Raw genomic sequence first — 13677 nt, 5'->3', positions numbered from 1 at the left:
GATTGTTTAGTGGATGTTTGGTTTAGTTAAATTGCAAATAGTTTCTAATGCGCAAATTGAGTGTGTTTAGGGAACGCAACAAAAGCGTGGCGTCAAAGTGAAAACGTGTGACCTTATTTAACGCATGCGTAACATAAACAGCAATATACCTGCTTCGCTATGATGTCCAGCATCATGATGTACGAGGCAAGCGTCGAGTCATTTTCAAGAACGGCAGACCATCTGCCTGAGTTTATGTGTTCTTCTTGCGTTGCAGGCGAAGCGGGTTCGCTGTCCTCCATGCTCGGATGTTGCAACGAATCCATCGCCAGTTGAAACATGTTCACCAACATGTGAATCTTGATGATAATATCAAGTTCGGACAAGATCTATGGATGAACGTGGATATCATGCGATAATTAGTGTCCTAACACACATGTCTTCCGGGAGAAAATCTATCGATAAACGTGAATATCACGAGATAATATCACGAGATTATTAGTGTTAGATTTTTCAAAATCGTCAAAGCAAAGAAGAAACGTTAGATAAACGCCTATTATTGGTCTGATGAGCTTAATCTCTACCTCCTACATTATATGTTGCAAAGTTGAGAACGGGGGGAGTATTTAAGCTCATCCGACCGACTATCGTAAAGAATTCGCATGTATTATCACACTGGATGCATATTCCGTGAGCCCTACAAACCTGCAACCACGTGAGTGTCTGTCTTTGCAAACTTTCTGAACCGGATTCAAATCCGTTCTTGATAAACGCCATGACAACGTCCATCGAGACTTTGAATGGCGATACTACCGGGTCAAACAGATCGCTGAAAGGAAATAAAAAAAATCAAAGAAAAAAACACGTACGAAGTTCGATTTGCCAAGACAAGCCCACGACAGAATCACGAGGGACAAAAGAGAATGTTAAATGCTGTTTTTTCTCATTCTACCGGATAACATATGTAGTACACAAACCGAAAAATTCTTCGAACTCTATTTACACCTGATTTGGCTAGACTTTACACAAAATTCTATAAGTTAAAATATTAATCAACATAGACGAGCAAAACAAAATCCCAGTTCAAATGCAAGGTTAAATAAAATGCAATATGCGCGAAACATGTCGTGGTGTTACGTATTTCAATGGGGAAGGTGACAAATTGTATTTTAGGAGGGTACTAGCACCTGTGCAACCTCACCACCCTCAACCACGAAAGTCCGTAAATGTTTCTACCTCAGCAGGCTCTTGAACTCCCGAAGACGTTCAGGCGGGACGCCACTTCTTATCGCGTTCATCCACTCAGGCATAATTCGTTCCCATACCTTGGAATGATAATAATAATATTGTTTAGTGTTTTTGCGCTCTCTATCATGGATATTACCAAACTTTACAGGCATCCTTCTTCAGCATTGACCAAGAACTCCAGTATATACCTGAATCCGAAATTCTAAATTACGAGTGAGGCAAGTCGCCATCTTGAAAGATCGAAAAACTGACGATATTTGCAACCAAAATCTGCTTTTCTTGCATTGATATACCGTTGCACAGTTGTAAGTCTAGGTTTGTCTTTAAAATGTTTGATAGTATTGATTTCTCAAACTTTCTTTATGCTTTTCGATTGAGAGTTTTGACTTTTTCAACCTTCAAGATGGCGTCTTTGACACGGTACTCAGACATCCGATTGTTGCATGGCGATTAGTTGCTATATCTCGTTGCAAGATCACCTTTATTGACATCAACTTACGATAACAAAGAAGTTATTTATTTTTGTAACAAACTTTTTCGCGCGGCTAACGTTCCAAAACCATATAACGGAAAAACCATCCAACAAGTTCGCATGCAAAAATTGTGTCGAAAACTGTTTTGATCCAGAGACTGATTACGTACATTTCCTTTGAGGATACCGAGTGGCAAAATCACAGAGCGCTTTTAGTTCCAGTGAATAGCACGTTGGTACTAATCTGAAGACTTCAAACCGTTCAAAACAGTAATATCAAAACAGCAAAAATTTATCAAGTTTAATGTCACAACAAAGTGTACGCAAAGTTCCGAGAAACAATCATCCATCTTCCTTCGCCTACGCACAAGACAAATTATAATCGGCAACTTGTTTGAGCATTTTGAATTTACTTTACTCGTGTACGACTGCTTTTGCAAACAGTAATATTAAGCCCTTATTGACCGAGCTCGAGGTCTTTACGGAGAAATATCGGCAGAAGTTTTTTTGTACAGACCGAGCCCGTAGAGCGAGGTTTATACAAAAAAAACCAGATCTTTCTCAGTAAAGACCAAGCAAGCGAGGTTGATAAAAGGTTTATAAAATGCATTATTTGACCTGAAACGAAGCTTGCTTTCTTTCTCGTCCTTGCTGTTTTGTACAGGCTGGCTTTCACTTTTCTAGTTTTGTCAGTAAAAAAGAAATCGTTCCAAAAGTTTCTTAACGTTTTGAGGTAAAAACCGTCGTCACGAAAACGAAATACACAAACCGTTCCTCTCGGGACATATTTTTAGAGCAGACCGTCGAAACGTCAAAAAACTTTTCACTTTTCGTTCTGTACAAGACGTTTGATAATCAGCCCAAAACCGAGTATTTGATGGTCATAGTTTCCCGTAAATCTCACTCACCTCTTGCGGAATCAGATTGTACGGAATCAGACAGCAAATCCTGTATAAACCCTCCTTCAACAATCTGATACTATCCGACAGCATATCTGTCGTTTCTTGCATTTGAACATACGACGGGGGATCGGGAGACAAACACGTACAGTACAACTCGAAGTTTGCTTTCTTCACGTTATTCAACCAATTACTGATATACTCCTTTTTTAAAGTCTCGATCTTCGCCCGCACTCCTTTATCTCCAATGTCAGCAGTTGCCGTCATCCAATCGAAAACGACTGAGATCAGGTAGCCAAGCCTTTCCTCGCTCTTGCACAACGAAACCGTGCGGCATTGAGACGCTAAAAGCCATACGCCAAAACGACTAAGCAACAGCTCTCTGTTCATATCGTCCGTGGTGATTTGTTGACCGTTCTCAGCACTTGACATTTCCACAAAATCTGGCTCGATATCGTATCTAGGGAGGCATTATAAAATAAACAGTGAGCGCATAAAGTCACGAATAAAGAATAAATTGTCAATTTGAACTTCCTTGGCAATTTAGCTGTCAATGAAATGATATCCGGGGCAGGGTTGAAATCATACCTTCGCAAAAAGAAACGCCATTTCAATTAAAGTTTTATGTACTAAAACAGAGACTCTGTCGTGGTAACAAATTTAAAAATTGTATTATAAAGAGTAAATACTATGGTGAACACCTGATGAGTAGTCTGCCGAAATGCATAGTGTCATTTTAGCTTAAAAAACAGTTCTGGCTTAAACAGTTTCTTTAAGAGCTATTACGTTAGCATTTGACCACTCACCATAGTATTTACTCTTTTTAAGACAATTTTTAATGAAAGTTTTGTAAATTAATGAGGAGCATAGGAAGTTACTTCGTAAGATTTTCTGCTCATTTCATGCATTTATTTTATAAAACTATGAATTTAAATCGTCAAACAAAAAACGTTCGGATTCCTTTCATCATCAATGAAAGATCTGAATCAATTAGAAAAATCACAGCTAGTATTGATAGCATCTGACTTTATATGAGCCGAATGAATTAAAGATAATAGAAAATGTAATAAAATTCCTCATTATCTTCTGTTTTAAATGCATTCGGCACATGTAAAGTTTGACGTTTGATATGGGCCTTAGTAGCAAAATAGTAAAAGTACGAAGAAATCTCGATAGGAAACCTCTATAAGTAATTAAACAAAAGCTTGCAAGAATGAATCAAAACGCGGAAATGCTAAAGATAAATCTGTTGGAGAGATAAAAGAGACGATGAAGAAATGTTGGAGAAGATTGTTTGTTAGAAAAAATTACAACTGCCAAAAATTATTTTGGTAAAACACAAAACAATTGACACTACTGCGTATAAAGAAAACATTTTATTCAGCATGATGACATGTAACACTTGTCGAAACGTTTAGAATTAAAATGATTACCTTCTACGTAGTGCCGATTGTTTTGTGTTTTATTGAAAGAGAATTCAACTTGTTCGTAAATTGCTATCAACTATTGAAACGGCACAACACCGCAGGAAGAAGCTGGAGTTAATATAATACTTTCAAACAAAAGCTGAACGATTTTAGATTCGTAACAGCAAGAGACTTATCATGTCGCTCGAAAACATATACCTATTTTCGGGGGGAAGACAAGCGGCGATTGATACATTGGTTTTATAGAATACTCGCTGAAATAAGAATGAAACCATCATAAAAATGTAGTTCATCAAAGGCAAGAAACTACCTTCGAGTCAGAAGATTTAATTTATAAAGATGGCCTATCAATTTAATTTATAAAGATGGCCTATTATGTGTGAAACTATTTTTGTTACAAAATCTTTGAAAGAAAAGTTTCAAATGCCTGACAAAAGAGAGAAGGACAAAGTTGGGATTATGAAGACACAACCTACATTCAAGATCAACAAAACAATCAAAAGTCGATGAAAATTGTTTCCATGGATAGTTGGTGAAGGTCTCCAAAAAATGTTTTGTTCTTAGTATCGACTCAGGCAAAACAAGACGGTCCAAAATGATTACAGCTTTTACAGAAACAGCAGAACCTTAAAAGTGACATGAACCTTGCCTTGTGGACAGGAGTATCTTTCTAGGGATGTAAACTCTTGCTTAGTTAGCGGCAGCGAAAAGAATTCAACAAGTATGTGAAATACTAACCCGATTTTTCGCAACCTAGTTGTCTCATTAGGAGGGGCTTGCTGTAACAAACGAACAATAGCATCGACAAGAAACGTCTGTTCCATGCCCTCGGTAATCCAAGGATCGGGGAGTGCCCCTTGGACGACGTGACATTGACCCTCGCCCTCATCATGGTTGATGCGAGTGCAAACACGACATTGAGCCAGCGGTCGATTTCTGAAATTGCATGAAAAGCAAAACAATGTTCATCAATTATTTAATAACTACTCGTTTATCTACTGTTTTTGAAGAAGTTTTGAGTATAATTAATAGTAAAATAGCGTTTCTCACGAAAATAATTTTCATGGTTTTGGTTGCATTCTTTCTGAAACGCAGTTTGAAGAAAACAGATATGAAATGATGAAAAGTCTTAACTGATCAATTTTTCCTTAATTTTCAATTTTTCACCTGCATTAAAAATCGAAATTCACCTTTGTTTCTTGATACAACTTTCAGAAAAACACGTATATTTTGCCGTCCGGTCGTCACCTTTGCAAGGCTTATTCTCACACGAAGCGGCCACTTCTCCTATTGGCTGAATGATATCCAATAAGAAATGATCTCTTGCCCTATTCGCGCATTTCTCACAAAGAAAAACAGGAGGTTCGGTGTCACACACGCTGGAAGCAAAATGAGCATCGATGCAGAGTTTTGTCGATGTTCCAACACAGCTGGGTACATCACACTGAGAACTATTCCAGGCATCGTAATAAAACTGGGTATCGTCCATCGCTCCAGCAAACGAGAAAAATATATAAGCTGAAATAGACAAGATTGATTTTGACGACAATACACAAAACATCATTTTACAATTCAAGGATATAAATGGCGAACACATAGCGGCACTTTGACTATGGAATTCCTGTCCAATTTGAATCTGTTAAGACAAACTATTTGAACAGTTCTAGCAATATGCGATCAGTGAAATTTTCCGAAAACTGTATTGAAAGTTGACATGGTTCACATGTTCACAGTTTCCAATTCATCAACAACACGAACCCGAAATACTAAAAAAACAGACGCTTGAATGGCTAGTTAGAAATCTCACATAGAGTTAGAGTCGAGACACTCTGAAAGCTCATTCCTCAAAGTTTCGAGGTAAATAGAAATACATGTTTTGCATGCAAGAACTAAAATAGTTAGATACTACACAGCCGATCGGAAAAGAGTGGCATTTACATCAAATCGTGTAAAGTTACCGGAAAATACGTCAAGTAAGGCAAAGCAAATCAGCTTCCCTTTTCACATGACATAAAAAATTTTTAGTTGACATAAATTTTTGAAGTAAGATTCAATGAAAACATTCAAAAAAGTGCTGTGTCGGAAAAAGCTAGAACTCACAAAAAGAACAACCTGACTAACTACAAAAAGAAATATTTTTTCATCTCCAAAAAGTCTTTTTTACAGTATGAGCAGTTGAGAATTGTTAAAACCTAAGCTAGATCGATCTAAGCATAGTTTAGCGTACTCACCAACATCAATGGAGGGATAGTAATGGAACAAGAGTTGCACAGACGGTTGAAGAACCTCCGTCGGTCCATACGCCATAACCGCGAGCAGGTCGAGACAAACGTTCTTTTTGAATCGCATCATTGTTTCCAGGAATTTGGCGTGTTCTTTGGGATCGTTACAGCACAACAAGACGGACATTATGAGAGAAGAGCAAGACAACGCGAAGTGGCTGTCACTGTTATCGCCACTTGAAAAATTTCCTGTGGTTATAAGTGTTCGAAGATTAGACTAATCAAGCGTTAACACTGTTGAATGCAAGAATCAAAGTCTCAGTATATTTATCATATTGTTCCTAATGAATAGAGATGCCTTACTACGTAGGGAATGTATCCCATGAACTCGAAATTTTTTAAAGTATCGGGATTTTTTTCTAATTTTTGAGATGCCCAATCTCGGGGTTTAAGGTTTTAGGAATAACTATTTTGGAGAAAATGGTTTCACCAATAAACGATTGTGTGAAAAACGTGATGGATTCTTTGACTTCGTTTGCTGGTACTAAAACTCTATAGCTAGTTAACCCTAATGACTTGCATACTATATCAAATCGTTGTCAGATTTAGTTTGAATAACATTGTTCAACAAATTATACAACCCAAAATGGACAACTCATCATTGTCCTGGCGAGTTATACTACATGCATGTAATAAAGAAAAAAAACTAATTCCGGTAGGCTCGATAGCTAAACTGCATGGCAGAGAAGCGTCACTAACAAATGGCACCAAAATCAAAATATATGAAATAACGGTCTATATATACAGAACGCAGTGACTCGCTTCTCTCTCAAGGAGCCTGGTGAAGAAAGCACACAAATTGGGATTTTTAAAGCGTGAGTGCCAACAATCGTGCATTGAGTGCAATTGTTCATTTTCACACCAGTCTCATCACTGTATTTCACGCTAACGCAGATACATACATACTTTCACATTTCCTCTTACAAAAAAATATTAAAATAATTGCAAAATAACATACATGAACTATATTTACTTAGAAATGAATAACTGAACAAGGATTGGAGTCATTATGAAGGATTAAATAACAATCACTCTTGCCACTCAATTTCGTGCTTCAAAAAATTTCATGCATAATGTATGATGGTATGACACTCGCTCTCTAAGGAATCTCGGGATAATTGCGACATTCATAGCTTACTTGGGATTCTTTGCAAAATTAAAACAGAGTTAAGCATCGCAAACCGATAAAAAACATGGGGCTTGAGTATGGGAATCCCCCAGATGTTAGAAACAAGATTGGAACAAAGCAGAGGTTAAAGAGCTCGAGTAAAAAAGAGATTGGTACTGCTGCAAAAGATAACTCACCAAGCAACAAAGGAAGAAGATAACCGCAAATAACGTTCACAATGCTGCCATGGAGACTTGAACTTACGGACGTCATCATGTTGGTTAATGTTATTGGAAGATCGTTGAGCCATTCTTCTGGTAGGAATGGAACCAAAGAAGCCATAATGTGGAGAATTGTAAGAGCGCAGTCTGCGGTGGAATTATTATAATAAATCTTTGTACCGGATAAAAGCATGGTTTCGAGTACAATTTTTAAAAAAACATTTTTCTAAGACTATCAAAATTGCACAAGTCGGACGAGTGCAATTTGAAAAGCTCTCGAGTCCATATTATCCAAATTGCACGAGAAACTACACAGTGTTACTTAATACCGTGTCGTATTTGTCAATTGCATCAGATATTTTTTTCGGAACAGCATTGCTTCCAAACACAGAGCCAAAACGAGATAGCTCATTTAGGAGAAATTGCTATTGAGAGTGTTTGTATTTTTGCAAATGTCTCGTAAATGCTGTAGGACCCGGTCGCCGAAGACAATCTACTTGAGTAACCAATCAGGAGCGTTTTTAAAAAGAAATTTGCACTGGTAGTGGTATTTTGTATTTTTGGAATGGTATTTACGAAATAATAATATACATGAAAAAATTTCTCAATTCTGATTGCTTAAGAATAGTGCAATTTATCGTAAATAACAGTGCAAAAATGTGAAACACAGTGAAAAAAAAAGAAATACGGTGCAATTTCTTTTTGAAAAATACGCTCCTGATTGGTTAGTCAAACCAAGATTGGTTAGTCAAACATTTCAAAAGCGTGAAAGTTAAATTATTGTAAACAAAGCAATTACAACGGCTGACGTAAGTTTTAAGTAAATTTTCTTTAGCGAAGCAGTTTACAATTCACCGTTTGTAAGATGTTTCTGGACGAAAATAACAAAACTGCTAAAAGTAGATACCTTGTTTTAGCTGCGTGTGCGGAAGCTATGGTGTTGTGGAAAGTAATATCTGACGGAATTGAAAAATACAAGCCGGTCGATCGACGGTTAAACTCGCCGGCTGAATTAATGTACGTACGTGCATTAGGTTGACGTAATGAAAGTCAACAGAGTTGAGAAATTTTTTCATGTATATTATTAAGTAATAGCATGGTTTATTGTGCAATTTGGAAAACAAGCACTCGTGAGTTTTTCAAAGACTTCAAATTGCAATTTTGATAGTCTTTGAAAAATTCACTCGTGCATGTTTTTCCCAAATTGCACTCTAAACCATGCTATTACCTATACAAATTGCCCTGCTCTTAACAAATCAGAATTGCGAATTTCTTTTATATTTTTAAAAACAAAACAACATGATAACCCCTGTTATACTAGTAAATTCCATGAGTTCTTTTGCCAACCTTATTTCAAAAGTAAGACAGTAAAAAATCTTTCCTCAAGATGGGACATTATATGTAACATACATGCCAAATACGTAACATGGCATTTCTGTCCAAATTCAATATTTGTTCAGAAGCTTTCACATATCGTTTTTAGAAACCTTGCTATTATTTGATTTTTTCACATCCAGCTTTAATAAATGTAGAAACTATTATTGGCAGATATGTCATACCTAAAGATATCAAGAATTATTTGCAGGTAGTTCACCAATCACAGCCGACATTGTTTACATAGTGAATAATAATAATAAATAATTTGGCGCATAATGAAATCACAAAAATTACCAACCTTCATGGCCTTCACCTATGTTTTGAAGAATGCGGAATAGATCAACCAGTGTTGTAAACAGGCCAGTGTAGTCAAGTTCAATAACAGATTGGTGATCAAAAGAGCTACCATCTTCAGAAATTTCAGGTGCATCTTCATTGACCAAACTAAATTGCAGTGAAGAGCTGTCATAAAGAGTAACAAATATTCCACCAGAAAATTTTCAACTCCATTAAAAAATAAATGTATGTAATTTAACATGGGTAGATTTTTGAGGAGAGGAGAGTTTATATTATTGTTTAGCTTTCATGTCAATGCCATTCAATGCAAACTGGTAATCCACTCTTGTGACTAAGGCAAAGCATTGTATTCCTTGCACAGGCCAAAAAGACCACTGAAAATTGTGGTTAATTGCTGCATTCCTACTAAAGTATAGCTATTGCGCAAAACTGCAAGCTCACTGACTACAGTATTACAAGAAGGGTCAATGTTAAAAGCATAGTATGACAAAAATAATATGATTTATTAACAGATAACAACATACATGATAAATTGACAATGTCAGCTTGTTGCCTAATAGATCTGAAAATTTTGTCATTTTGTGCATTTTCTGACTTTTGAAAGCAACACAAAACCTGTTTTAAAACAGTGTAATGATCCAGGTCTTTGAAGAGGGTGGGGGTTGAGTGTTACAACACACTTCATGTAAAGCAACTAATGTAGTTTTTATGTAATCATACCCCCATAAGTAAGTATTATGTCAAAGAGCACAAAGGTCACAAATCTGCATTAATTATCCTTACAATCTTTATAGTTAATAGCATTCCTTGTTTTCTAAACATCCTATTCTTTTCAATTCCTGAAGTTACTGTTTGGGTAAAACATTTGAGAAAACCATATCTTTAGATACAGAAATTTCTTGGTGAAATTACTAGGTATATTAGACAAATTTTGATACTTCACACCATCCTACTGCCTATATAGTATGAAAAAATTCAAAATTGTCAAAGGTTCAACTTTAATACAGCAACTACCCCCAATCGAGGTTCTTCATACAGTTGAACCAAATTACCCAAGGATTCTGCCTCTTAACCAAACCCATCTTCTGCCACCTGTGATCCCAAGTAAAATTCAGGTTGTTTTATGCATATGCTTTTGATAATACAACTTACTGGACTTAACCATACTGTATACCAATCCTCAAAGTGAAAAAAGCTTTAATCAAAAATTAAAAGGCAGTCTACGATGCAACACAAAATCTTATCAATATTTAAAGGATAATACCTCAACAGAATCTTGTGAAAATATTCCAGGTAATCAGTGACAGCAATTGCGGAAGGAAGTGGGTATGTTTCCTCCTCAATACGTTTAAAGATCTGACGTAAGCCATGAACTCGTCCCTTAACTAAAAGTGAGTTTAGAAAGTTGCTTTAGGCATAAAAATGGAGTGCAAATTTTGACAATCATTGCTCCCATTAAAAAAAAAATACAAATTTATCAGTGCATAATAGAACTAAAGTTTTCAACAGAAAATATCCCACGGGCGTTTGACCTTTTTAATCAGTAAAATCAATTTTGCATACATACACAAACTGTTGATGCAGACAATATAGGCTGCCTGATGTTCAATCACCACACTTCAAAAAAAATATTCAACAAATATATTCATAAGTCAACATTTTAACGAACTCTGGCTAGCAACTATTATGTTTGGTTAAAGTTTTCTTAATTTTCTTAAACTTCAAGCAAATTGCCAAAGTAAGGCAAACCTCACATAGTATTCAAAAGAAAATAGCTGAACTCCAAATATTTTAATAATGGAAGCCAAGTGTTAAAAACATAGAAATACAAAGTATTATAGTAAGAGCTTTCATCTACTGGGGTTTAAGTCACTTTGCAGGGGATACAACATATGCGTATTTACTGAAATAATCTCTTTGGAGTTCTTAATCCACACACTTAAACTTAAAATCTCTACTGCCAAAAATATCGAAACAACAAACAAATCTCGTATATAAAAGTCAATATGTGTATCGAAAGTGCAATAATAGATTGTAATTATGCTGACAATCTAACAAAACAAAGGACAATATTCAGATTTGTTGAAATTCGAGGCGGCAATCAACAAAACAAGCGGCACTTTCATATAGCAGCACACGAGCTTTAACACAAAAAAGGCAACTCACAGTGATCTATGTTCGTAGTTTTTGCAGAAGACATATAAAAGTCTCTTCGTTCTGCCCAGACTCGGGTTTCACCAACAGATTTCAGATCTTTGGGCAAGCAATTTAGTCCGAATTAATACAATTAAACGGCGAAGTGTTTCGAAACTGCCACAAATCGACGACAATTAACGCAAATGTAGCGAAATTTGCGACAATTTGTACAAGCCTTGCAGCGATACGTCATGATTTGTTAAAGAAGTGTTTGTAGCATCCCCATGAACTGTAATCGGAGTTACAGACAGTGTTCAATGCATTCTTGAGACGTTTACAGCTGTCAAACATCAAAATATATGCACATGTTTTTATATTACAATTAGGCAAAACACATTGCTCTTTTGAGAATTGAGACTGGTCTTTTTGCGCAACTGGATGAACGAAAGGTGACGTCACGACGTGGAGGGGCAACCGCTGAGTTGTTAGCAGATTAGATCTTTTTTATTGGTAATTCCAATCTTAGATGATACATGATCAACGTTTTTATAAATGAATGTAAAATAGTTCATATATAAGAGCTGTTTTATCATTATAAATTTATCTTTGGTTCATAAATTTGATAGTAGATGTAAATTTAGTAAATTAAGGTAGAAAATGCATATAAGAGCATCTTTAGTACATAAATTTTATAATGGTGTTAATTAATGAAAGTAATGCCGATTGGTTGGACAAATTTAAATTGTAAAGAGTCAGACAACTAAATATTTTTGACATATTTTGAAATTTTACCAAATTTAATTTTTTATCATTATTTTCGTGGGGCAGTGAAGATGCAGTATATTTAAACATAAAATTGACCTCTAAAATTAAGATAATTAAAATAAATATTCAGAAAAAGTTGAAGTATATTGAAAAATTTGGTTAAATCCCTGACTTTGATTAAAACTCAAAATATTATAAAAAGATAAAATTTAGCATTGCACAAACTCCTTTGTACAAAGCAACGACTCCACCAGACACAAAGGAAGGCACAAAGGCGACACAGTGAAAATATAAACTCATATTTTCTGATTAAACACAACAAGAAAGTTTTTTCAAGACGTTGAACAGAAGCTTAGGTCATCGTTATAATGGAGTGCCAGTCTCCAGAGAATCCGGCAATAGTACGATCAAGAAATTTTTAAGTGAAAGTGATGCTTTCATGAATTATAAATAGGAAAAGAAAATGGTGATAATTAAGAAGTCAACAACAAAACCATCAAAAAAGGCTGTGTACGTGACATCTTAAAGTTGGAAGTATGAAGCTTGGGAGGATGACGATTTTCTTATTAAGGTTCTCTGACTCTCTGGTATGGAGATGATGATGTGTGTAGTGTAACTTGACTTGTGAACATTATCAACGGAACTAACAATAATGTCTTCTTATGATAAACATTAATTCTACGCTTATAACTATACGATTACGGCATTGGAAGCCTAATGATTTCCAAAATGCAGTGTCATCTGTTACAATGGTAAGAAAGTTCTTTTCACGATGGAAATTTACCTTCATTGGGACTAATCTTCCATTTCAGCAAAACTTATATAAGGCAAGTTATATCTATGTAAAAATCACCATCACTCTTCCCTCTCCTGTACTGAAGTGTATGTACCATTATTGATTGCGCAATAATATTATTCACAAAACTTTGTCGTTGCAAGGAGAACGTTCTCTAAGTATATTGTGATCTTATATGTTTTACTTGCTCTTGTTAAAGTTTGTTTAAAACCGAGTGCACTTGTGATTTTTCGAGGAATATAGTCTTCGAGTCGACAATGCTTACCTTGATAGACTGTAGTCCTTGACAATCATACCACAAGTATATAAACAAATTTACCTATACCACTAGCTACTTACATTCAGAAGACCTCCAGTTGGAAAAATTTAAAGTAAAACTGAAGCAATTGAATATCGGAGTACACCAAGCGGAAAAATTTAGATTTAGGCGAGAGAGGCGTAAGTGAGCGACATCTTGACGTTTTCGTAAAATAAACGAAAATAAGAGGATAAAAGTTTTGCCTTCAAATTATTGTAGGTTCAAAGGAATAGCCGAAAACATCGATCATGCTGTTAACCTTTTTCATTCAGCAGAACGTAAAATGTTTCAGCTGTACAAAAGTGAAGATGCAAACTGAAGCAATTTCTACATGACGAGAATAAAATGTGAAAACAAGGCGTATTGTTTCTT

General features: G+C 35.7%; 1 protein-coding gene across 2 annotated transcripts in view; it reads right to left on the bottom strand.

The window, feature by feature from the left end:
* Window positions 1–11836, bottom strand: part of LOC124434056 (protein unc-79 homolog) — a 42470-nt gene extending 30634 nt beyond the window's left edge. For both annotated transcript variants that reach the window (XM_046983913.1, XM_046983915.1), the window contains exons 1-11: window positions 11477–11836; window positions 10575–10695; window positions 9312–9457; window positions 7613–7783; window positions 6257–6496; window positions 5216–5543; window positions 4764–4961; window positions 2608–3058; window positions 1216–1304; window positions 685–808; window positions 150–368 (exon numbers count right to left, since the gene is read on the bottom strand). In XM_046983913.1, coding sequence (XP_046839869.1) covers window positions 150–368; window positions 685–808; window positions 1216–1304; window positions 2608–3058; window positions 4764–4961; window positions 5216–5543; window positions 6257–6496; window positions 7613–7783; window positions 9312–9457; window positions 10575–10695; window positions 11477–11510 — 2121 coding nt within the window. In that variant the 5' untranslated portion in view covers window positions 11511–11836. The remainder of the gene's footprint in view (window positions 1–149; window positions 369–684; window positions 809–1215; window positions 1305–2607; window positions 3059–4763; window positions 4962–5215; window positions 5544–6256; window positions 6497–7612; window positions 7784–9311; window positions 9458–10574; window positions 10696–11476) is intronic.
* Between the last annotated feature and the right edge of the window lie 1841 nt (window positions 11837–13677).

Source organism: Xenia sp. Carnegie-2017, unplaced genomic scaffold, assembly GCF_021976095.1.
Source record: "Xenia sp. Carnegie-2017 unplaced genomic scaffold, XeniaSp_v1 HiC_scaffold_14, whole genome shotgun sequence".
Lineage (NCBI taxonomy): Eukaryota > Metazoa > Cnidaria > Anthozoa > Malacalcyonacea > Xeniidae > Xenia > Xenia sp. Carnegie-2017.
The sequence above is the reverse complement of the archived record's forward strand: the minus strand, read 5'-3'. Positions and strand labels throughout refer to the sequence as shown.